Source organism: Pteronotus mesoamericanus, unplaced genomic scaffold (genome assembly GCF_021234165.1).
Source record: "Pteronotus mesoamericanus isolate MK-2021 breed Mesoamerican mustached bat unplaced genomic scaffold, CSHL_Meso_final contig_347, whole genome shotgun sequence".
NCBI classification, from domain to species: Eukaryota; Metazoa; Chordata; class Mammalia; order Chiroptera; family Mormoopidae; genus Pteronotus; species Pteronotus mesoamericanus.
In genome coordinates, this window is record NW_026555137.1 from 2,785,533 (window position 1) to 2,810,221 (window position 24,689).

Below are 24,689 nucleotides of genomic sequence, written 5' to 3' on the forward strand. Positions count from 1 at the left end.
ACCACCTACACCGTACCAGACCACGGCAGGTAGTCTCTGCCTGTCATTGGCTCTATTAATCGGTATTAAGGGAGGCAGATTCTATATACATCAAAATCATTTTTTAATTTGGTGTCAGACGGTTTGAGGTGGCAGGAGAAATGCTTTACAGACAAAACAGGACACGGAGAACTACATGTTGTATTTGCGATGTGGTGGAAAAAGACTCTGCCTTGCCCACATGTATTTTGTATCTAAATCAGAATATTTCGGAGCTTAGGCCAATATATGGCAACTCTCATGACTCTAAGGGAATGTTTGTGACTTTATGTGGATATTTTTTGGAACAATGATATGAATGACCAAATTCATACATATCAGAATGCTTTCAGGCGACAGAGGGTGAAGGCATATATCTTTACCATGGCCGATTTTTAGAATCACTGCCTTAAGTATTATAGAAATTAGTATTAAATATATCTAAAAAAATAAGACTAAAGTGCATACAATATCAGGCATTTTTACTCAGGTGATGTATCATATTACTCCATCATAGAAGATTTATATAGAAGGAAGTCATATAGAGTTATAGGAGGTATAAAAGCCTTAAAAGACACACGTTTTTAGAGACCTTTGGAAGCTTGTGTAGAAGAATCACATTAGAAAAAGAATTAAGAGTAAATGATTAAACTCAAAAACAGTTATTTTAAAATGCAGCAGAAGATGAACATAAAGAAGGTGAGAACCAAAGAAAATAATGATTAAGTTACATAAATGTAAGCAAATTACAGTTGCTAACAGATTCAGATAATGACAACATATTATTACAATATGTTAAAATAACTTTACCAAAAAAGGGGAGGCTTCAATTGGAAATCAGTTGGTAAATGATATAAATTGATATTAAATATTTTGAATGGGTATAAAGACGTAAGAACCCCAATGCCACGTTGCAGGAATACATGTGAGAAGTCAGGGGGAAGCGAAGCTGCTTTTATATTTTAGTATAATCAATTTTTAAAGGGTGCAGTTTGGCGAATGTGCACCTTGAGGATGGCTATTACATAAGGACCCCTTTATTAACTTACTGGACAAGTATGTTATTTTCATTAATGGGGCCTGGAAACTGTAGAGCTGGGCGCTGTGGTAATGTTCTCGTAAAATGAAAATTAACTTATAAACCCTAATATTACCATGTTTTGCTGTGTATAATGCCCACTTTTTTGCTCAAATTTTTCAGGGAAAAATAAGGATGTGCACTATACATGAGCAGTGCTAATTCTGTATCTTTATGTTTTTGATTCTTTTATTTATGCTTATGCATTAAAAGTATAACTCTAGAAAGCAATAATAATATCTGTATGTAAAATCATACCCTGGAATATAATAATTGGTTTTGTTTCTAAATATAAATAATTGAATTAAAAAATTAAAATGAAAGATTTTTTTTTCCTGAAAGTTTGGGCCAAAGACATGGGTGCGCATTATGCATGGGAGCACAGTAAACACAGCAAAATACGGTAAGTTTCGTCTGTTGTTGTCATCAAAATAATGGGTGTCTTTACAGATAGATGAATACCTTCATTCCTGGTGTTTCCTTAGCTTGCCAAATTTTACCATGCTCTCACCAAATACTAAGTGTTTGTAAAACTACAGAGAGATGGTCTTGTCTAACTTTCTATCATGAGCATGATACTTGGGTACTTTTAAACTTAAATGAAATTTGGGCTTTCTCAAATACCTATTTCTCCAGAAATTACTTAATAGGTTTGTAAAATCTGCAACCACAGTAGAAACATCTTAAGCCAAAATGCAGTGTCATTAATTGTATATGTGGTATATAAATAACGGCTCTGTTATTTCTTACAATGGTCAAATCTGTGGCCTAAGGCAGGATTAGTGATGCATTTGGATGGACAGTAATGCATTTTCTGAAAAATAAAATTATGTGCTCAAGTAACATTGGGAAATGCTGGTTAAACGTTCCATTTTTAATGGCTCTTTATTTCTATTTTCTTAGTTGAACTACTTGCACACTTAGAGAAAGTTACAAAAATAGAAAATAGGGCAGAGGGGTTGTGTGCAGACACCCTTCCCACGTCAATGGCCTTGCTGTTCACTTCGGCAGCATCACAGTGTAGTTATCAAAATGCGGACTTGGTATCGGCTCCGTGATTGGCCTTATTAGAACTTCAGAAATTTTCCCATTAAGTCCCCATTTCTATTCCAGGATTCTCCCACGGTATCTCCTCTGTGAGCCTACCTTTTTGAGTCTCTTTGCATGTAGAGCAACTGGAACAGTATCCTCTCAAACATATTTTGAGAGATCTGGGCACCCTCTGCTTGGGAAGCTTTAATAGCTTGTTATTCCTTGTCGAGCTAAACTCAAATATGACCATTTTATTTAAGGGCCTCTCTGCTCTAGTCTTAATTTACTTTTATGTCCTTATCTCCCATGATGCCTATATATATCATGGTCTTCAAATAACAAGATCCTAAATATACTTTGTGGTTTCTGCCTCCTACATCTTATTTTAGTGTGGTTTTCTCTGTCTTGAATTCATTTCTCCTGCCTTCTTAGAAGATTTTACTAAATCAAATGTTTAGGAAAATATTCACCCATAGTCCCCTCACGAATATTTTAAGCTCTCCAGTTTAATGTGATTTTTCCTTTCTATGAATTCACATAGTATTTTATTATATTCTGCCAGAGCCTGTATCGTGGTCCTTTTATATTTACTTTTTTCCAACTTGGTCAGCTGTAATTTCATTCAAGGTAGAGAACATGTCTTAGTCATTCTCACTCGTTCTAGGATGTTTTTCACAGCCTGAATGCTCAGTAAACATGACTTAAATAAAGGACATAAAAGACACACAAAGTGATTCTTTGGGGCCCTTGGTTCAAAGCAGTTTATGATCAACATGCCTTCATCCGCTCTCCCTCATCGACCTCCCCTGAGATGATGACTAAACAAATAAAACATCATATGCTTCCAACAATGAAAAAGTGCAGGGGTGAGAGGTTACAAGGAATTTGGAAGATCGAAAGAGGATAAAGGAATATTTTCTGATGAAACCCCAGTCCCGGGGTATGGTTAGATGAAGTGGAATCTCTGGTCATAAGGCAGTCATATGGTCATATTTAATTTTTTGAGGCAACTCCACACTGCTTTCCACAGCGGCTGCACCAGCCCACGTTCCCACCCACAGTCCACGAGGGTTCCCCTTCCTCCGCATGCTCGCCAGCACCTGTCCTTTGCTGGTTTATTGATGAAAGCCCTCTGACAGGTGTGAGGTGACCTTAGGTAGTGGGACTCCTCAACTAAGATGGTGACAGAGTAGGTGGAAGCCACACTGACCGAATGCCAACTGCAGAAAACCTTCTTAAAACGTGCAGAAAGGGAGCAGAATCTCAGTATTCTTAACTTCAGAGAAGAGGATTCACTTAACTCATTGTAAAGGGATTCACCAAGGCATATAGAGAATGCGTAAAAGCGAGTTTGCCTCTATCGCAGCTAACTCCCCATGAACAATTTCCACCACCAGACCGCAGAATTAACCCTGTAATGAACTTTGACCCCTGAACATCCTAGAACCGTAGTATCTCTTCAGCCACCCACTGCCACAAAAACGAACGTCATTGCCTGCCTGTTTCTCATTTAGTGCACTTCCAAAATCAGCTGCCTTTCTGTGTGGTTGATGGAACCCTGGTCACATGTCTGCCCCAAAGCTAAGGCGAAGATTCCAACAAGTGACGGTACAGAAGCGAAAAGTCCAGACTCGCTCGGTCTGACCAGGAGACTGGGCGAGGTGAAAAGCAGCCTATGCCATGGGGTGTGGCCAAGGAGGTATCTGTCTTCTCTCCCAACTGGAAAAATAAAAGCAATCACAAACTCCAAGAAAATAGAAAAGAAACTATAATAAAGCAAATTAAAACATGGTATAATACTGAACTCAGGGGGTCAGGAAGTAAAGAGAAAATTTTTTCATTGCTCGGGTAGCGACAGGAAGGTTACACAACTGTAGTTGTGCTCCACGTGACTCTGAGGTCAGCTCTGTTGCAAAAATCATAGTAATCTGATCACTGCACACAGGTTTTCTACTCTTTTCTCAGCTTTACTGAGATGTTATAAGTTTCCTCCATAAACCTGGTCTCTATTTTTTGATCTGAAGTTATTGACTTACTGAGAGCAGGTGAACAAAACACAAATAATTACAGGTTCATCCATGTAAAAATAACCTGACAGCAAACACCTTTTGGAGTGAAAGCAAGGAGGAGACGTGGGAGAAGAGCGCAGCTCATGCCTCATCCTACGCGGGAAAAGTCAAGATCTATGTCTGTAGTGAGTGGAACAGGTGTTTAAGAATTACTTGCAGTTAAAAAGTAACTAGCTAGTCAGTAGATATGAATTTGCAACCTAAGAATGCTGCTAGCCAATAGGTTCTACTTGGCCACCAGCCTGGAGTCAGTATGTTTTCTTCCTTTGAATTGTTTTCTTTGAATTTGCCTTTCAGTGGACAGGCAACACCCAACTGCCCACCAGCCCAAACACGCCTCATTGTCTCACCTGGCCCAACTCACACAATCACCTTACAAAACCTGCCCTGCAGATGCTGGAGTCGGAGAGCAACTCCCAAAGAGGAGTTTCCAAGAGATTCCTGTGCCGGGAATCTCTCACAACCCAGGGCAGGCAGTTAACAGATAATACCTACAATAATAGAGTAATAAAGTTCGATGACCTATTATTAAGAAATACCTCAAAACTCTTGGAATTAAGATCAGGATTTGGAAGCATGTGGGGAGGTGTCAAAATTTAAACAATGAAGGAAGTAACATGCTAAAAAAAAAAGCAGTAAGTGGAATTAAAATATTGTTAAAATTTGACCATTCGTTCATTCAGTCATTCCCTCCCTAAATAATGATCTCGTTACCCACTCCATGTGAGGTGCTGTGCTGAGAGTTTAGGGAATGCAACAGAACACATGCTCTCAAAAGACAAATACTCAGCACAGGCCAGGACACAAGGGAAATACAGCTCATATATGCCTTTGGGACATACTGGAAGTTTGCCATCCTAGATTTATTTTGTTAATAAAGTATCTTTTAGCGATGGTAAGATCAGTTTGCAGACCTTGAGAATCAATCAAAGGACAACGTGAAGGGACAGTAATGAGACTGACTAGTCTCACATAATTTCCAAAGAGGGAAAAAAAAATCTTCAAATAATAAAATGTAAATAACAATGAGAGGAGCCTTGGAAACTTCTGTATTTTTAACTATTAACCTTTTTGAGGTGTAACTTTTCTGGAGACTTCACTATGATGTTTGAAAGTAAAGAGACAGACAGCACAAAGCAGTTGAGCAGAAAGATACTACGTGCATGCTCTTCAGAGAGTGAGAGGCCGGTGTATTTTACCTTTAAATTTTGCTCAGTGCTGCGAGGAGAACACTTGAAAGCACTGGAATGTCACTTGTTTAATAACAATGTTAAAGAGCAGAGAAGGCAGGTTCATTAAGACAAATGAATTCATTTTTTCACCTGACAGTTCAATAAGTAGATAAAGTCGTTCCAGAATTTTATTTTTTATTCATTTATTTTTTTACGTGTAAAAATTCGGCAGCTTCTCGAGTTCAGTGAGCTCTTCAGAAAGCCGCACTGATGTTGCCAAAGGACAAGCCTTTAAGCTTTAAGGTCATGACTTTGAGCCCATTTCACATACAGCTAGCCTTTCAGGTTTAACGTTTGAGCTCCATTTTAGTTCTTGTTCAAATATGTCCTTTTCAAAAGTGTGACCACTGTGTTCACTACTAGTAATGCTTGAAACCCAGGGCACATTTGCCTATTTCCTCCTCCACAATTTTTTTTTTTTTTTTTTTTTGAATTCTTAGAGTGGCAAACAGCTTTCTGGCTCCATCTAGTGGTAGAAAATTGATTCTCACCCTCTGTATTTTAATCTTCGGACTCAGATTTCTAGTTTGATCTCTGACGACATAAAAAGTTGGAGAGGCCTTTCTATGGAAGAGTAGGAATATATATGCCCAAGCCATGCTATCTTGTGTTTTACTACTTCTAGAGTTCGTGGATGCTGCTCTTCTAGATGATTCAGCCTGTGTGTCAATTCTGTCTGCAGACGAGCAAGAATATGTGTTTCCCCTTAAGTGCGCGTTAGCTATTTTCTTTGCAGCTTTACCTGTTTTGGAAGCTTCGGTAACACTCATGTGCTCTCTCCACCCCCTAAATTTCAACTCTGTCTCCAAGGACACAGGCTACAGTTTGTCAAAATTTTTTCTTTGATGTATGATGTGAACTGTAGCTTCCAGGCATTGATAGTGAAGGCAAGATTGCATTAGCACTGAAATTTTTTCCTTTTTAAATAAAGTAAAAGTTTGAGACCGTTGTGAGTTAATGCAATTCATGCATCTTTGCCAAACAGCACCCGTGAGAACAGGAATGGGCACCTGGAGCCGAGCTGAGGGGGGCAGGACAGGTGGCTACGGCAGAAACGGGATGGGAGGGCGGGCGCTCGTTTCAGTTGGAGCTAAACCATTAGGTCACATCTCTTAGGCGTCTTAAATCCACTTTTAATCAGTAAAGTGAAATAATACATACATTTTAAAATCTCCTTTAAAGTGGGGAATCAGTAAGGACATTTCATGTAACTCTTCAAGTATGACTCTAAATGACATCCTTTTTCTAAGGCAAATATTTCTACCTAGTTACATGCAAAATCTTTCACTGCATAGAGAAGAGTGCGTTTTACACCCAAGATTCTTGTCACAGGTTCCCTTTAGTCCTACTCATGTGGAAATAATTTAGTTTGAGAATGAAAATAAGTAGGTAAAACCAACTAATTTGACAATCCGTGTCAATTCTGGTGAACCTGAAATGGTTCACTGCATATTTAAGTACATCACTAGGGACTGAAGCGACCAGAATGGACTGGCAAGAAAACCACGTGTAATAATGAAGATGCAGAGGTGTGTAAATCAACAAATATAATATTGCGGGGCAGGCGGGCTCCCCCTGGGGATCGCTCTCACGGCCTTGACCGCGGCACTTCCGAATGTCATGGTTTTATGCGATTCTTTTTTAATGCAAACTCTATCCTGGACACATTCCTGACATAGAAAAGAGTATGTAATATAATACGACCTCAACTTGTTGCATCTGCATTTTCAACAAGAAAATTCCAGTTCAGTCCTTCCTTTTGCCCTCTGGGAGAAAAGCACAGCTACGCAGGCCCTTGCACTGCACTCAGACGCCTGTGTGAAAATGCCCTTCCGCAGAGAGCAGGCCCGAATGCATGGTCATTAACAGAAGCGCCCGCCCCGCTTGGCTGATTAGGAAGCACAGGAAACAGGGATGTGAGTTAATTTGCTCTCTGGCCATAAACGCCCATTTACCTCGAAGGGGTAAGAATGGATTAATGAGGAACGGGCAACTTGCCTTTGAAAGAAAAAGCAAATATTGTTTTCAAAATTGATTTATGTGCCATTCAAAAATCAATGGGAACAGATGGGGTTTCTAACTGAGGAACCATCGGCAGAATAGAACGCACACACTTTTTTGGTAAACCAATACTTAAGTGTATGGAGGAGGGACTTCTCACGTTGTCCCAGGATGAACGACTTGAACCCCAACGGAGGAGAAAGAAGAGTCGTGCACCCCTTTTTCTAGGCTCACCACCTTCTTCTAGAAGGAGAAGGCGGGTCTGGGGAGAGAGCCACACGGAGCTTTGCACACGCCACCCCCCACCCCCGCCAGCCACCATGTCTGCGGGGGGTCGGGGGAAGGGGCAGCTCCCTTTCCAGGCAGACATCTGCTCGTGTGGTTCCCGGTGATGCTACAAACATTAGGGAAGGGGAATTAGAAGGAGACAGCAGAAGCAGGGAACTGCCTTCACCTCCATGCGTGGACTTCCTGCCCCTCATTTGATGGCTTGAAAACATCGGTGCTACCTTTCTTGTACCCCCTCAAGGGGTGCTGGCCCCAAGTAAGGAAACCCAAGAAGCCAGAAGCCTCTTGGGAAGTAAGACAGGGAGGGTGAACGAGAATACAGAGAGGGCTGCCCTCGCTCCCCACCAGTGGCTCTTCCCACATCTCCACCGGACAGACGCAGAGGACCAGGTGGAATTATTCCAGGGAGGGGCCCTCCCAGGGAGAAGGAGGCGAGCTGGGAGGGCGGGAGTTCCCGACGGGCTGGCTTTGTCGTCGCTGAGTATGGCTTGGAAGGAAAGGGGTCTGCCCAGGACGCTGGGAAGGGGCAGGGGTGGAAGACTTATCAGAGGTGCAAGGTCTTGAGGACAGTGACCACAGAGCGTGTCACTTCCTTAATAGCTTTCTTCCTTTCTCCTAACCCATTCTCTTTTTCGTGCACTTTCTCTTTCCTTATTTCAAATAGTGCTCTCACGAAGACAGGAGTGGAGGGTCTGACGTGTAGAACAGTGGACAGGAGCTTCCTTCCCCGCTGGGCTGCCCGCTGAAGTCTCTCCGAGGCTCTCGTGACTACGGGGTTAGGCCTGTGCATTCTAAGGCGCGACCCCCCATTCAGGGGAAATAAAAATTTCAAAGAGATTTTCTTTCACGTATCCAGCACACGCTGTTATTCTGCACTTCATTTAGTTCTCCGTAGACTATTTTATTTTCATAGTCCTATTTTTATTTTGTTTCATTTCCTACTAGTACCTTTACAAACAGCTGGGGCTGGTGATGATTTTGAAAATAAAGCGGGGGCGGGCGTGAACCTATGTAGGGGCAATGCATGACGATCCCGTTATCAGCTGGGACAGGAGGGCAGCCTCGCAGGGATGAGAGACAGGTCCCAGACGAGACTGTTTCACTGGCATGTACCTTAACAGGAAGTACGTGCACAAGCCAATCATCTCCCCTGCATGTTCATTAGCGTAAACAAATCTTAAATTTCATTGAGTGGCTTTTCATAATTTTTACTGAGGTCTCCATCCTGTGCTTTTTGTTCCTAATATCTTTTGTGTTTTCACTGTTGCTGAAGCTAAATTCCTTTCATGGTCATTAATGCTTACGGAACTCAGTGATTTCCGCACCCCCCCCCCCAATTCTAATGGCAAATTCATCCCAGTGAAAGTAATTGACCAGACCCCAAAAATGGTTCTGGTGAAGGGTTCTGGTAATTAGAAAAGCAGAACATTTAGTATTTGAGCCTGAAGAACATTGTTAGATTATTCTGTGTTCGTTAAACAAAACATTTATTTGGCACTTGCCGGTGTGAGAACACATGTCAGATCTCAGAGACGGCAGTACACAAGACATGACTCCTTCTCCGTGGAGCGCCTTCCAAGCGAAGGCTTCATGAACACCCTTTGGCAAGACAGAATTATGGGAGTCTAACGCGGCAAAGCTGAGGAGGTCACGAGTGTCCACGGGCCAGAGACTAGGTGAGGACTAAGAGACCGAGGGAGGGGCGTGGGGAAAAAACCTTGACGTTCAAGTTCCTCATTCAGGGAACTGAAAGGCTGCTTGTGGCCAGAGCCCACGAGAGATAGAAGGTGGGAGGACCAGATGACACTTGAGAGACCAGCAGAGTACGGTCTGAAGGCTTTGTAATGACAGTGATGTTCCCTTCCAAGTTACTCCGCTGTGTTCCCATGTCAGCCCTTGGAGTTAAATTTATAATTCTCTCGAATAGCTTTTGTACCCTTGTGTGACAATGATTTGGGCCCAGACTGCCTTTTGGGGCCCACAACAAACCCAGACAGGTTACGAGCGTCTTCTCTTAAATTCCCAGCTCTTTAAATGCATTCTGCCTTTGCCAAGCAGCGACGTGGTGCAGGACAAAGAATTTTATTTCTGTTTTCCAAAGGGAACAATGTCCCCACCGGTAACATCCGTTCTTAGGAAGTGGTTGCTAGGCACAGCTAGACGCACTCAGTCATCAAAAGTGTTCTGTTTTATTTTCCTGTTTCCAAAAAGATGTGGTAACATCACAGAAGGGTAAAGGTTTTAAGAGCATTACTGCTCAGTAGGCTGACGAGGCATATTGGAAGTGGCTTTAAAGAACAGCGATGAGGAAGCCGTAAGAGCAAAGCTGCCGCAGAGGCTAACATTTACTGAGCGATTACCGCGATGCGGCATCTGCTCGGGGATCTATTTCCATCACCTCATTTTATCCAGCCCAGTGAGGCAGAACATGTTTCTCCCGGGAGTGGGGAAGAATCGCTGAGAAGTTAAATAACTCACAAGAGTGCAGCGAGGATTCAGATGAGACCATCCGATCTCAGGGCCCCTTAAGCACCGTGAAGAGGAAATGAAGAGAAATGCACCTTGAAAATGTATGGTTTTAAAAAACATATTGACACTTCGCTAGTGTTGCTAAGTGTCTTATCTCCCTAGTAATCCTTTAGAGAAAACGCAGAGTTTAAAATGGTCTTTGAAACCCTTTGTGTGGTTGATAGGACTTCTTATCTGCTTATATCCACCCAGAATCTACAGAGATTAGGAAATATCTGGCTTTTTATTTATTTATCACTTTTCTTCCTAAATGTGCATTTCTTGTGCCTGCCGGAGTTCACAAGCTTTATTCAGCCAAAGTAATTGGAATTGTATAAAATGGGAAAGAAGGGCTGTTGAGAATTTACAACAAACTTTTCATAGGTTGAATAATTTATGTATTTTCAAGGCCACTGAGCAGACAGAACCAGAATAAAAGTAGCTGCACCTCCTGTGATAAATCTATTTAAAAAAATACTTTGGGGATCACTTTTGGAGACCCTTACTTGTATCACAAAGAAATATTCTTTTCTTAACACCACACAATTGGAAGAAAGCCACGGGTATGATAGAGACAGAGATTAAGAGTATACATTCTATGAATCAAATGGCAAAGTGGACATGTACCCATTTATAATTTTAAATATAAAGCAATTCGGGTCCCATACGTGGGACCAAGCGGGCCATTCCGATTCCAGAAAACCATGTGGCCGCGCATGACGGGGACAGACACAGCCAGAGATGAAAGCCAAACGCTCCCTGGCCAGGAGAGCCGCTTCCAGTGGCCGGACTGCGGAGACCTCCCCCTTTCTGGGCAGCATCGCCGCGGTGCGGGCGCCCCCCGCGCGTGTCGCCTGCCGCTGCAAGGGGCGCCCGCCCGCGCGGACCGCGCTCACCGCGTCTCTCCGCGTGCGCCGTGCGCTGCGCGCGCGTGTGTTGCAGGGAGGGCCAGCAGTCCCCGGAGCAGTGGCAGAAGACGTACGGCAGGTGCTCCGGCAACGAGGTGTACCACATCACCCTGGAAGACAGCACCTTCTTCGCCGAGTACGAGGGGAAGAGCTTCACGTACGCCTCCTTCCACGCGCACAAAAAGTACGTGTCCGCCTCGGGGTGGCGTGAAAACGGGGCTCAGTCAGACCTCTGAAACGCGGTTTCCTACAACGCAAGCCGCGCCGGTGCCCACGCGCGGCAGACATTCTGAGATTCCGCGTGGTTACTGAGGCATTTGACTCGGGCCTCCTGGGTGGTCCCGCCGACGACAGGTGCAGAGTGTCATCCACTAGAAATACTTACTTTAGCAACTTTTAAATTTTCTTGAAAAGATTCCAATCCATTAAAGATTCACAACATATAAAAATGAGTTTTTTTATATAGTGGTGAATTTTGAACTGTTGATTACAAATTTAAACAAAGTAATGATAAAAGTTATAGAAACTAGACATTTTTAAAAACTTGTTTTGGCAAGAGAAGTTAAAAAGTAAATGATAATTCCTTCTGATTCAAACACAACATTATTTTCTTTTTATGAAGTATTTACTTTAGAAATAAAAATGTATATTTATGAAAATAATGTTATCAGTACTATATTAATATAACATTTTTCGGATCTGTATTATACCTAGTATATTTCACTACTCCAATATCCAATGTATTCTGCTCTCAATATGATTTTATTTGTACATATACTTCCGATGTTTAAAAAATATCTTTAAGCTTGACTTATTTGTAACACTGTAAGACAAGTTAAAATGTAAATATTCAGGATAATTTGCTTTTGGAGCATAATCTGGAAAAGCAGTTATTTTTAGGCAACATTTGTTACATTAAGTGCCTGTTATTTCTCCTAATTAAACTACACACCTATTCAAGGCGATTTGATTTTTTCCCCCTAATACTTCACATAAACCAAATATGGTAGGAACAGAACAAAAATAAATGTCAAGGACCCTGACTCTCATGAGACCTTGGGTCAGTTCCTTCCTCTCCTTTAGGCCAATGGCGATCAAACTTTTTTGACTAAAGTAAGAAACTCTGTTTTACCTTTTCTGACCAAAGTAAGGTATTCATTTTGTGGTAGGTCCCAGTATACACACACAAAATATACAAATACTTATTACCCTTACTATATGGTATGTACTCTGATGTTTTCTATTCCCTTCTTCTTCATGTATATACATACATACATATGTAATAATCAACCAAATTGACTTCTTATCATACTAAGGACACAGTTTTCCTTTAAAAAATATAAGAGTTAAGAATCTTAAACTTTTAGGATACTTTCAAGCTCTAAAAGACTCTGACTCGGGGCTTTAATTTTCACGTGCTTTATAATAGTTGAATTATTTTCTTACGTATGCAAACTTAAGAAAACAAAACTAAAACCTTTGCTGAATTACAATTCTTAAACTCTTCTATTGTCTTTTTTATATTAAGGTTTGGTGTCTGCTTGATTGGTGTTAGGAGGGAGGATAATAAAAACATTTTACTGAATCCAGGTCCTCGATACATTATGAATGCTACAGATATCTGTTTTTACATTAATATAACCAAAGAAGAGAACTCAGCATTTAAGCACCAAGACCAGCAGAAAAGAAGCAACGCACCCCGATCGTTTTACCACGGGCCTTCTCGACTCCCTGTCCACAGCATAATTGCCAGCATGGGTAAGACCAAACGCATCTGAAAAGACCTCTTGTTCTTCCTAAAAATATAATAAGTATACTTCAACTTTATTAAAATCTCGAAGTCAAATTTAGAACGTACTTGTTTGTATTACAAACTTGGTGTAACTAAATATACAGAACAAACGTTCTCAGCTGTTAAGCTGGTAAAAATTAAGCGCATTCAAAGCTGCCAACACTTGTTTTATGTTTCTGATTAGGATGTAAGAACCTGACAGGCCTATATTTCATTTGTGGGTTCTCCACCCAGGTGTCAAGAGGCCATTTCAAATCTTCTTTGTTTTTCTTAAAACTCCCCTTCCATGTTTCATCTCACTCTCAGCATTCGACTTGGCTTCTGTGACTTAGAAGTTAACTTTGAAGAAAGTCCAGACAAGTAATAATCTCTTAAAGATTTTGCCACCAAACTACCTACCAACATTTTGTTTTGTCTCTCACATTAATGCCGTCCCATGGGCTACGGGCTGATCTCTCTCTACTCCACGGCGCTTCACTCTTTATTTTAATTCCTCCTCATTATCTAACTTCATTTTTTTCCAAAAACACTGGCAAATTCCTATCTCCCCCCCTCCCCGGTCCATCTCTCTCTCTCTCTCTCTCTCTCTCTCTCTCTCCATATTTGCGCACAGGCGCGCGCACATACACACACTCATGTACACGCTCTGGACCAACAATCTTTGTAGATAAATTTCTCAAAAGAGTTGTCGTCAGTAGGTGGCCTGGAATCTTATCGTCCCCTCATGGACGTTGGGAGCATATGAAAGAGAGTGAATAAACAGGTTGTTGGACCATGGGCTTTGTTTAGGGAAAAAAGTGAAAGATACCTGGTGGTTGAAGAGACTGAAAAGGTAGGGGATTAATTGATTCTAATTCCACCTGGAAAGACAGGTGCTGAAGGTGTCAAAGAGAAAGAGAAACCAGAAGCAGAGATTAGGGGCGATAACTAGAATTTACAAAACCCAGGCTGTGACCGTGAGAGGGAAAGGCCTGGGGCTGCGTGGATGCTACGCTTACGTCCCCCGGCCTCCCCTTCGCTTCTGTGCCCCTCACTGCCTGTCAGGTCAGAAGTCAGGGGTCATGGCTTCAGAGCAGCCCCCCTGCCCACAGAGCCGGTTTCTCTCTCCTGTCCCCAGTGCCACTGTTCTTCATCACATCGTTCTGCCTACTTTCTGCACGGTATTTATCATCACCTAAAATGCCTTTTCTTATTTGTCTACTTGATTAGTATAAAGATAAATCCATATACGTAGAAACCTCGTCTGCCTTGTTCCCAGCGTATTTCAAGTGCCTAGAATTGTGCTTGTTGCATAGAAGGTATGCAGTAAGTATGTTTTAGAAATGTAAAATATGAACGGCTCTAATATAAAAAGTGGTTACAGATCAGTAAAAGAAAGATAAGTCACCAAAAGCGGGGGGGAATACCATGAGGCTATTTCAATTCTGAGAATCCACAGAATTGAAATAGCCAAGAATTGTTTTGTTAATTTTATATAAATGTATATTAAAACAAGAGATTTTTTTTTTACTTTAAATTCCTAAGCATTTCAGCACTTCACAGATCTTATATTTTATGCTATAGAGCTAGACTCAGCAAATACACACTTTTATACAAATACAGTATTTTTTTGTCCAAGTGGGCAAAAATGCCCGCATGAAAAAGATATAAATAATCTTTGAGATGAAAGGATAAACAAGATATGCTTGTTATACTGATTGTCTTTCATTTCACTTTGACCATTAAACGGTGGCTACATCCAAACAGTGGCAGATGCTCTGATGGCTTTTCATGTTTCGTCATATCAGGTACTGTGGCCATAGACTTGCAGGACACGAGCTGCCGATCGGCCAGCGGCCCTACCCTGTCCCTTCCCACAGAAGGAATCAAAGAGGTCCGAAGACCTAGCATTGCCCCTGTGCTGGAGGTCGCCGATACGTCATCTATCCAAACCTGCGATCTTCTCAGCGACCAGTCAGAGGATGAAGCTCCGCCGGAGGAGACACTGTCCTCCAATATGGAGTACGTTTAGATACCCTGAGATTTCGCGGGCTTTGTGCTTGACCTGGGGACTGTTGCCACCCAGAATCAATCCTCGAATCGGTCTTCTACATTTCTCCCAAAATAGCCTTCCTGCCAGGCAGTAGATATCTTGATGGCCAAGTATTCCCAAGTCTGCAGATTTCAGACTTCAGCACACAGGGTGGGGCAGAAGTAGGTTTACAGTTCTGAGTACACGAAACACAGTTTGTTCTTGTATTATTATTTATTAATTATTGGATTATATGCCATAGGAACAACTGTAAACTTGCTTTTGCCCCACCCTGTATATTTCTAGATACAGTTTTCTCTTACGTATCTTTTATCCTTAAAGAGTACATAAATCATTATTTTCATGATACAAGCTGCATTTTTGTAACTGTTGTCTTGGGTTAAGTTATATTGTACCTTTTACCTTTAATTGACTTCTTCCATGTCCCTCCTGAAGTTCAGTCAGGTATTCCATGCCAAGTGACAGAACTTCCGCCATTGAACATCCCTTCTTGCCTCTGTGTGCAGCAGTTTTTCACGTAATTTGCAGCAACAGCATTCCGAACAGATGAATAAACGTACCTGTTCTCTTCACTTGGCTTCCACCGTAAATAGTAGCGACGTGCATGCTGTTAACCACGTTTAGCTTTCATGAGAGTTTGTCTACCTGTTGTATTCCCACGTTATAGTTCTGCTTACGCTAAGCTCAGTGGTCAACAGCCTTGACCGGGGAGTCCAGGATGACCGCTTTTCCATCACGGTTACACTTCATAGCGCTTTGTGCGAGTGAATTTGATCAAACAAATCCTCAGTGTCTTCCCCGCAAACTGAGTGTGCTCGCTGCTGTGGTCTCATAAAGGCCGTATGAAGACTGAGATCATACGGAAAATGTGCAGGGAATGCTTTCTGTGCAGAGTGAGCATGTAGTGAGCATTAGTTATTAGTATCAGGACTACTAATACTAATTAGTATTAGGGGTGGTATCTGTAGTGGCGGCAACGGTAACACTCTTCAAACACCCCTCCCAATACTTTTCATAAAATAGGGAACCAATTAATGTTGGATTAAACTAGAACTGAAATATAATTGAAACTTGGAAAAGTCTTTTTTTTTTTTTTTAATTCTTCACACTTTGTAAGAACTTATTACCTGGAGCTGTGATGTAGCCACAGAACACAGCCCACTCTCTAAGAAGTCCAGTGGACTCAAGGACATTTAAGAAATACTCGCGAGGAAGAACAAAGAGAGCTTTGGCCACCAGTGTGTTGCCAGAAATGATGTTGTGGGGTGTGACTGAAATTCTTTCATTGCGCAAACTTCTAAAAAGATGAAGAAGTAGAGATTTTTTTATTTCTCAAAAATAAAAAAGAGGAAGTGAGAGAATTCTCGACTTTTAAGTTTGCCAAGTGTGCACCATTGCATCCTCCTAGCTGATGACGTCGGGACAGCAGTTCCAGCTGGGTTTGAAATTTCTTGGTTTAGAAGGTAATTTTTTTTTTTTGTCAAGAAGAAAGGGGAACTTGTGCAGATTGAATACAGGAATTCTGCCTCCAGTAAATTCCCTTTTATTTCTTAATTTTCATTCATGCTGGTACTTCTTGACAGTCTCATTTTGAAAGTTAGCACAGCCAAAATGTGCAGCTGGCTATTTTTATAAGTCAGCAAACTGAATATCCTTGACGATATTTTAAGCATGATTCCAGCATAAACTCTTTTTGGTGGGTGTTTAACTCAATAATTAATTCAATATTTACTCCATTTTAGTAGTGCATCCATAACTAATGAATATTGATAGAGTGAATCATGATACTGTATTTTGCTTTAAATATGCTCTGTGAAAATTAACATTACTATTTTTAAATCTATCTAAATCTTTTAAACTGGGGATTGGAAAACTTTTTTTGTAAAGAACCAGCTAGTAAATACTGTAGACTTTGTGTACCACATGGTCTCTGCTGCAATTACTCACGTCTGTTTAGAAGCATGAACGCACCCAGAGAAAATACAATAAATGGAGAGCTGGGCTGTGTCCTAAAAAAAAACCTGTAGACGCTGAAATTTGAATTTCACATATCACGCAACATGAAAGAGTATTCTTCTTTTGATTTTTTCCCAACCACTTAAATATATAAAAACCACTTTCAATTCACAAAACCAGGCAACAGGCCAGATCTGGTGTATGGGCCCTGGTCTGCCTCCACCTTCTAGTCTTATTTCCTTATCAAAATGTAACTACAACGTAAAGTCCCTGTCTCTAGCTTTATCAAAATAGAGGATCACAGCTGCATGTTAATTGTCCAGCTTTGCACCTGCGGTTCAAGGTGATGCAGAATTCCATGTTGCTTTGCAGATACGCTAAAGGCTACCCACCCTACTCTCCCTACATAGGGAGTTCACCCACATTTTGCCATCTCCTCCATGAAAAAGTGCCATTTTGCTGCTTGAGACTAGACAAGGTAAGCATTTGCTACTGTTATTTTCTGCAAATTTAAATTATGCTATTTTATAATTACTTAATATTCAACTCAATTTTACAGTCTACTATACATTAAATAATTTTGTACAGGGTGAAATAGGTTCGAACATACTATCTTTCCAAATGTAAGCACAGCATGTGAAATGGTGGGTTTTACTTTCTTAGCTGCCTGGTCTCTCTGTGGAGTCACCCAACGAGCCACAGAGGCACCCGACTCGCAAACTTGTGGAGTCTCATTCCAACAGCCACAGAATCCCTTCAGCCATTCTGTGCTGGAATGTTCAGGGTTCTCTAATTATAATATCACTTTATTCACGGAAATGAAAGTCACAGGCAAATCAGTTTTTCTAGCTTCACTGAAGTATGATTGACAAGTAAAAATTGTATATATTTGCAATATATAATGTTTTGATATACATAAACATTGCAAAAATTTTTAAATATAGACACCCCATATCACCTAGCAACAAGTTTACTTTACAACATGTGTACACATATGTTGCTCTTTCTTCCTCCACATGAGGCTATATATTTGCAATATATTTGTCTGATCACACACATCATTCCCTAAAACTTGATGGAGAACTGGGCATAGAGAAATGTAACTATTTTCAAGTTTGTTAGAAAATAAAGAATTTACTAGGTTAGATGAATTTTATATACCCATATATCCTAATTTTCCTTTCACTAAATTTCAGTGGGGTATAAAACTGGCATTTCTTTGTATCATTTTTCTTCTTTAGAGCTGTCAGCATAACTACTATGAAGATGCAAAAGCCTATGGATTCAAAAATAAACTAATCATAGTTGCAGCTGAAACAGCTGGAAATGGATTGTATAATTTTATTGTTCCTCTCAGGGCATATTATAGACCAAAGAAAGAGCTCAATCCCATTATACTGCTATTGGATAACCCGTAAGTATATTTATAAGTAAATAACACAAACAAGATGAAGATTTTTTAATATTATATCAAAAATAATTTGTTTCCATTTGCTTATAATATTTTAAATCAGACACATTATGGCATGTGATTCATTGGGCAATGTATGCTGTACTATGGTACAAATTAATCACTGCATATGGCTGTATTTCACAAATATGACCTAAAACATTACTGGAATACCCTGAGCTTTTTGGTTTTACAAGTGGTCATTGCTCAGTTCCAGTGGGACACATGCCACCAAAATAATTACAGTTATTTTCATCAAATTAATCAACTAGACTGGAAGAGCCCCGCCCAAACAGGACACTTCGCGGTCTTTGTAAAGAGCCATCAATTACCAGAGAAGCATATTAATGATCCATTTTATGCTGTGCCATGAGTTATTATGATTCTTCCACTGTTAAAGTATACATTTCACAGCATAACACGAATAAGGAATGCTTTACCCTGTTCATGAATTTGGAAAATGTTGGACTTCTATACTCTTGTGAAATTAGGCTACGCAAGCATTTCCAAATCCTTACGCCAACGTAAATATAGGTCGCTGAGTGCTATTATCAAACTTACTGCATCCTAAAATTATAATATTCCTCTCTGTGACTCACAATTAGCAGCAGATGGTCCTTAGATCAATAACGTATTTTAGGATCCTCCAACTCTCCTCTTAGATCCCAAAGTGATGCAAATTTCAGGATAAACTGAATGAGGCCACAATCTGTTGCTTTGTCTCTGCCTTTGGAATTTATCAAACGAAACTTCTCAAAACAGAGATAGCTCCCCAATATATGACAAGTTCACGGTATTGTTTACTCTGAACATACCAATATCAAGGTATTTATATCATTGGCAGGACCCAATTTCAATGTATGTTGGGGGTGGGCGTTCTCCTTACCTCCAGCAAACAACGCTGGCTGGGGACGCCAGCTGGGGGTCTGACGATTCAGCACAGTCCTGACACTAGCTGCCCAGGGACAGATCCGCGCTCACAGGATAAGGGCTCAATCCTATAAGAATGCCCCCAACCCGCCACTTTAGAAGCCAATTGCAAATTGCAAGCCCAGGGCAATTTTAGAATTAGAACCTTCTAGGCCATTTATAGTTCATTGTTCTTTCAACTATAAGATATTACCTAACTTACAGGTTTTTGATATATGCCAAAAAAAAAGAAAGGTCAGTTCTGTTTTAGAAACAAGAATTGTATTTTAGCGCTGGATTATTTTGCACTAAAAATTTCCTTTGCTTCTCTAATGACTTAACATCTTGCAATCCAACTAACCCCATGTTGTTGGCTGTTAGATGATTTTTGTGGGGTTTGATTTTTTCCAGAGGGTTTAACTGTGCATGCTGTAAAATTTATTAGCTTCTGGGTACTTCCTCAAAGTGGTAGCTAATATTTTTATCTGTTGTCCTCTGTTCCTTTGATCAAAAATGAGGACACAGAAACTAAACACTACTAAGTCAGGTTCCAGGAAGTTGTATGGAATCCTTTTTCCAAGAAGGCAATCTTGTTGCTCTACAGTGGCTAGTATTTTGCAGTGCACACTACTACTGCTAAATATTGAATAGAATGCTTAATTTTAAATATGTTTCCATGTTCTAGGAATTTGCACCCTAATGATTGCACACAATATAGGTATTAGTTAGCTTAGGGGGGCTGAATTTTACTTTGCATCCTGAGCATTGATGAAAATAATACGCAGTATGTGGCTACCTAGGAAATTTGGTTGAAAGACCAATAAAGTCAATATAACAGAAATAAAAACATTTAAAATCCTGACGAACATGGATTTGAATATATAAATTAAATTTATAATATTCACACATCTAATATTTCAAAATGTATGTTCTGTGTTTTCAAATGAAAAGTCTTCCGGCTCCCTTCTGGTAACTGGTCAAAACGAGGGGCACCGCAGAGCGTCCTTCACCTGACGCTGGTTCACTGGGACTGGTCTCAGCTCTGACTGGCTGGCCGTAGGTCCTGTTGCTGTGTCATCATGATTTCAAAGATGATTGCCACCTCAGTGCGAAACGTCATCTTGTCCTCTGACAATAGCATTTCATGGGAAATGGAAAAGAGGGTCGAAAACTTTGGAGCACGTAACCCAAAGCAAAGCAAAGCTGAAGTGCGAGGTCTAGGCTTCCATCCCTAATTTTTACAGCATCTTGTTTACATTAGCTCTTCATTGAATCAGTCTCCTTTTCACAGAGGGAGGCAAGCAAACGTCAGCTCTGCTTATGTCAAAAGCAAGGGTAAACTGTCCGATAGATCAGCGCTCTCTCATTAAAGGCGTTCACACTTGGGACTCGCACAGATGGGACACACGGTCTAAGGTCAGCCTCTCCATAGGCTGTTGCATGCTATCAAATTTTTCTAAACCCCAATTTTCTCACTTGTAAAATGAGTACAACATTGATCTTAAGACTAGTGCAAAAATCGGGCTCATAAAAATCAGTCAGGAAGTGGCAGTTTCCCCTCCCTTCTACCAATCAAGAAAATGACCTTGTCAAGATTCAAACTGATGGGCAGATTGAAAACCCAATTAATGGGAAAAGGGTAATTTATTTCAAGTAGTGGAAATATAACTACTTATATATTTATAGGGAAGAAATAAACTACTTAACAGTGAACTTATGGAATGCCAATAAAACAAACTGTCTCACTACATTCATTTCTTGAATTGGAAATAACAAAATTAAATTTATTATAGTAATTCGTAAAATGGAAAATAATGACCTTCAACTTTTCAGATCCATGCAAATTCACAAGCCTTTTCATTTCCTAGCAGTAACTAGCTAGTTGATATTTGCATATAATGGCAGTTTTTTATAATGAAACATTTTTTGTGAGGACATGATGCTTCTGACTCATGGATAGTCCACTTTTTAAGATAATTATAGTTAGGACTTTGACTAATGTGGTGCACATTTTATTTCTGTAACTAATATCAATTATTTTCTACTTGTTGAATTTTTATTTTTTATTACTAATTAATTTCAGCATGTTTTATTCAACTATAGATTGAGAAATTCAATACTTTAAAAGTTGAATTACTTTCATTTTATGCAATGCATATATTCTATCGGTACATATACTATATTTACTTACTGATATGTTGATATACTAAGGGATATAATTCTGTATATCCCTTAGAGAAAGTTGCTCTTAGCAGGCAGGCTAATTTAGCTCCTTTGAGTCACCTAAGAAAAACATACAAGGCCTCCTCTGCATGAATAATTTTTAAATTCACTGATAAGACTTTTTTAGTCATAGTTAAGAGTATCAATTCTGTATTTTTGTAGCATAACGCCATAATGTTTCTGATTTACAAAGCTGAAAAGTTGTTTTTGTAATTCTGAGTTCACCCTATTATTCATAACAAGTGCAAATGACACTGTTTAACAAATATTAAGGGAAAAAAAAAAAGCACCTAAAATTAATCTCCTCGATGGCATTTAATTTTGGAAATGCAAACTAAGTCAACGTCCTTTCCCCGGAAGTATTACCCCCTTGTGACGCTGTGTTTCATTTTGTGACCCATCTGCCACTTAGGCCAGACATACATTTTCTGGACGCAATCTGTTGGTTTCCAATGGTTTACTACATGGTGGGCTCTATCGACAAGTAGGTGACGAAGCCTGTGGCCCGCTCACGAGTGTGTGTCCTGCGGCCCGCCGCGCGCTGTGCCCCGTGTTGCATGACGAGTGGAGGTGGCCGTCCTGGCGTTGCACACGCGATGCATTCTGCATGGAGAGCTTACTGTGCTGTGTCGTGGCCACCTTGTGTTCAAGCTTCCTAAGCAGTAATCTGGGGGGGGCGGGGATCGAAGCAAATTTCGCTGCATGTCGACCTTGTCAGTTTTGTCCAGTGTCTAGAGTTGTTTCAGTTTTGTGTCATCTACAGCAGTAACATTATTACTTTTGATGCCTGGTGGAGAAGAACCTAAAGCTTCAGCACTGTGGTGCATTGATATTGTTATCATAACTTCAGAAAACCTTCCAGAGAATTCACAAATGCTCATTTTAAGTCAGATTTATGAAATGGAGCATTTCCTTATGAGTTTACTTTAGGAACATAAATCAGAGTTCATAATTTCTAAAAATCTGTTAATTAAAAGGTCAAATGTGTGCAATGGTTTAGTATTAAATACAAATTCTTTTATATGCATGAACATGACACTATAAAAATATAAGTACTAAAAGATCGTAAAACTAATATGCTTATAAAATGTGTTAATTTTTTATTTAAAAAAATGTCAGCCAGAGCCTTCAAAATAAAATGTTTAATTTTATCAATTGAGAACTTTCATGCTTACATTTCACCCTGTCCTATAACTTTGAAAGTGTTTTGGCTGTGGGTATGTCAAAGACCAAACAGAGTGACATATATTTAGCCTCAATATACGTTAAAATTTACATTCTCACTTGTCACAATGCTAACCTACTAACTACAATGTAAATTTATGAAAGGGAACTTAATCCATGTTTAATCACTAGGAATGTTTCTTTGAAATGATAGTATTCAATTAAAATTCATTAGAAAAATAGGATATTTAAAAGACAAGGAATGAACCTTCCACCCATCTTTGCCTATGGAAACTATGAAATGAATTCTTCCTCTATAAAGTATGCATGGTGAGGAGAAGACCTGAGGGCATCTAATTCCTATCAGAGATGAAAGAGGATTTTGACTACAGGTTGATAATTATTGAAGCTGGGTGACTGGTAGGTACATCAGGGTTCACTATTCTCTTTAGCTCCTGTTTGAAATTTTCCTTAAAAAACCCTTTTAATTACAGCACATTCAGAAGAACTACCTTACACTCTAACATTTACATTCTAGTTCTCTCTTTAGTAAAGAAAGGAAAGACTTTACTAAGAAAGGAAAGTCTTAGAGAAGCCTAGAAGGGAAACATTGCCAATTACATTGTCAGTCGCTTTTTTCCATCTGTTGACTTTTTTCTTAGGCTTCCATCTGGTGGCCAAACTGTGTAAAGCAACCATGCTGAAGACACTTTGTTGGTAGGATGCGGAAGAAAGGGTGATAGTTATAAGAATAAATTGGCGGCTTAATTAAAAAAAGGGAAAAGAGGATATAATGCAACATTAAATGAATTGAAATATAATAAAGTTGAAACACAAAGAGCATAAATGTGTCCACGGGGTTCAGAAATTCCATTCCAATTTGTTAAAAATATTTTTGATGGAATTAAACTCATATGTAATAATAATTAACATCCTTTGCCAAGATTATATATAAGCAACTGCCAGTACTTTGGGTATGTAATTAGCTGATATCTTAATTAGCTGTCTAGCACAGGTGCTTTCATAGGGGAATTTTTGTCAAATTTCAATTTGAGGGATTTATTGCTGATGACAGTCATTTTTCCTATCATAACTTTTGTCTGTATGTCTTTTCTAGGCAAGTCTACCTTCTACCATCTATCTTTCCCTTCTATGTCATAAGTATAAGGGACAGATTTTTATGTTTAATGGTGGAGAAAAGATTTTAAGAGCTGAAATATCAAAAAGTGATATAAAATTATAATTATGTGGGTCAAAAGCATATGACCCAAGTAATAATTTTCATGGGCCATAAGGGACCATATCACTTTCATTGTTCCACCTACTTCTTTCTTTAATGTATTTTAATAGATATAAGAACAATTACGATGATTTCCTGGATAGAAGGGACCTCCAAGTAAAGCTCCCCTGGGGGTTTAGCTCAGTTGCCACACTAATCGGCTGTCAGGGCCCCAGCCACTGCCACCACAGGAAACTTATTTGGAATAACATTTTGTTCCCGCCGTATTTTTTCCGGACTCCTCCTGGGGACCTTGGGCTCAAGCCTTTGGTGATGCTCCCTCGTCTTAAAACAGAGGAAGAAATCCTGCCTCCTGCCTCCCGTGGGAGGAAAACAAGGCCCTCCACCTCATTCAATCAGCAGTTGGAAAAGACCTTCAGGCAACCGGCTCTTCAGTTTCAGAATCTCAAAGGAACTGCTGGTCTTTATGGTTTACACCCCCCACCCCCTTCATTTTTTTTTAAATCAGAAGCCCTGGAAGCCAGTCAGGCCGATTCTTATCTGTCTTCAATCACCTCTACACCTAGGACACTGCTATACTCATTCAAGTTTCCTCTTCCCTGATTCAAACCTATTTTTCCAGTTTGTGTGACGCAGAGGCAATGAGATAATGGTTTCCTGCTTCAGCTCCGATAGTCACATTCTCTTTTCATTCAGTGACAGGTGGACTTCTTGTCAATGATGGAGACAGACTCTATCATGACCTATAGGGACTTGTGTGCTGGGTTAGCACAACTATTTAACACAACC

At 40.0% G+C, this 24,689-nt stretch overlaps 1 protein-coding gene across 1 annotated transcript in view; it reads left to right on the forward strand.

The window, feature by feature from the left end:
* KCNT2 (potassium sodium-activated channel subfamily T member 2) overlaps positions 1-24,689 on the forward strand; it is a 185,678-nt gene that overhangs the window by 122,609 nt on the left and 38,380 nt on the right. The window contains exons 15-19 of the mRNA XM_054576572.1: positions 11,169-11,318; positions 12,663-12,892; positions 14,714-14,927; positions 17,287-17,392; positions 18,156-18,328. Of these exons, the coding sequence (XP_054432547.1) occupies positions 11,169-11,318; positions 12,663-12,892; positions 14,714-14,927; positions 17,287-17,392; positions 18,156-18,328 (873 nt within the window). The remainder of the gene's footprint in view (positions 1-11,168; positions 11,319-12,662; positions 12,893-14,713; positions 14,928-17,286; positions 17,393-18,155; positions 18,329-24,689) is intronic.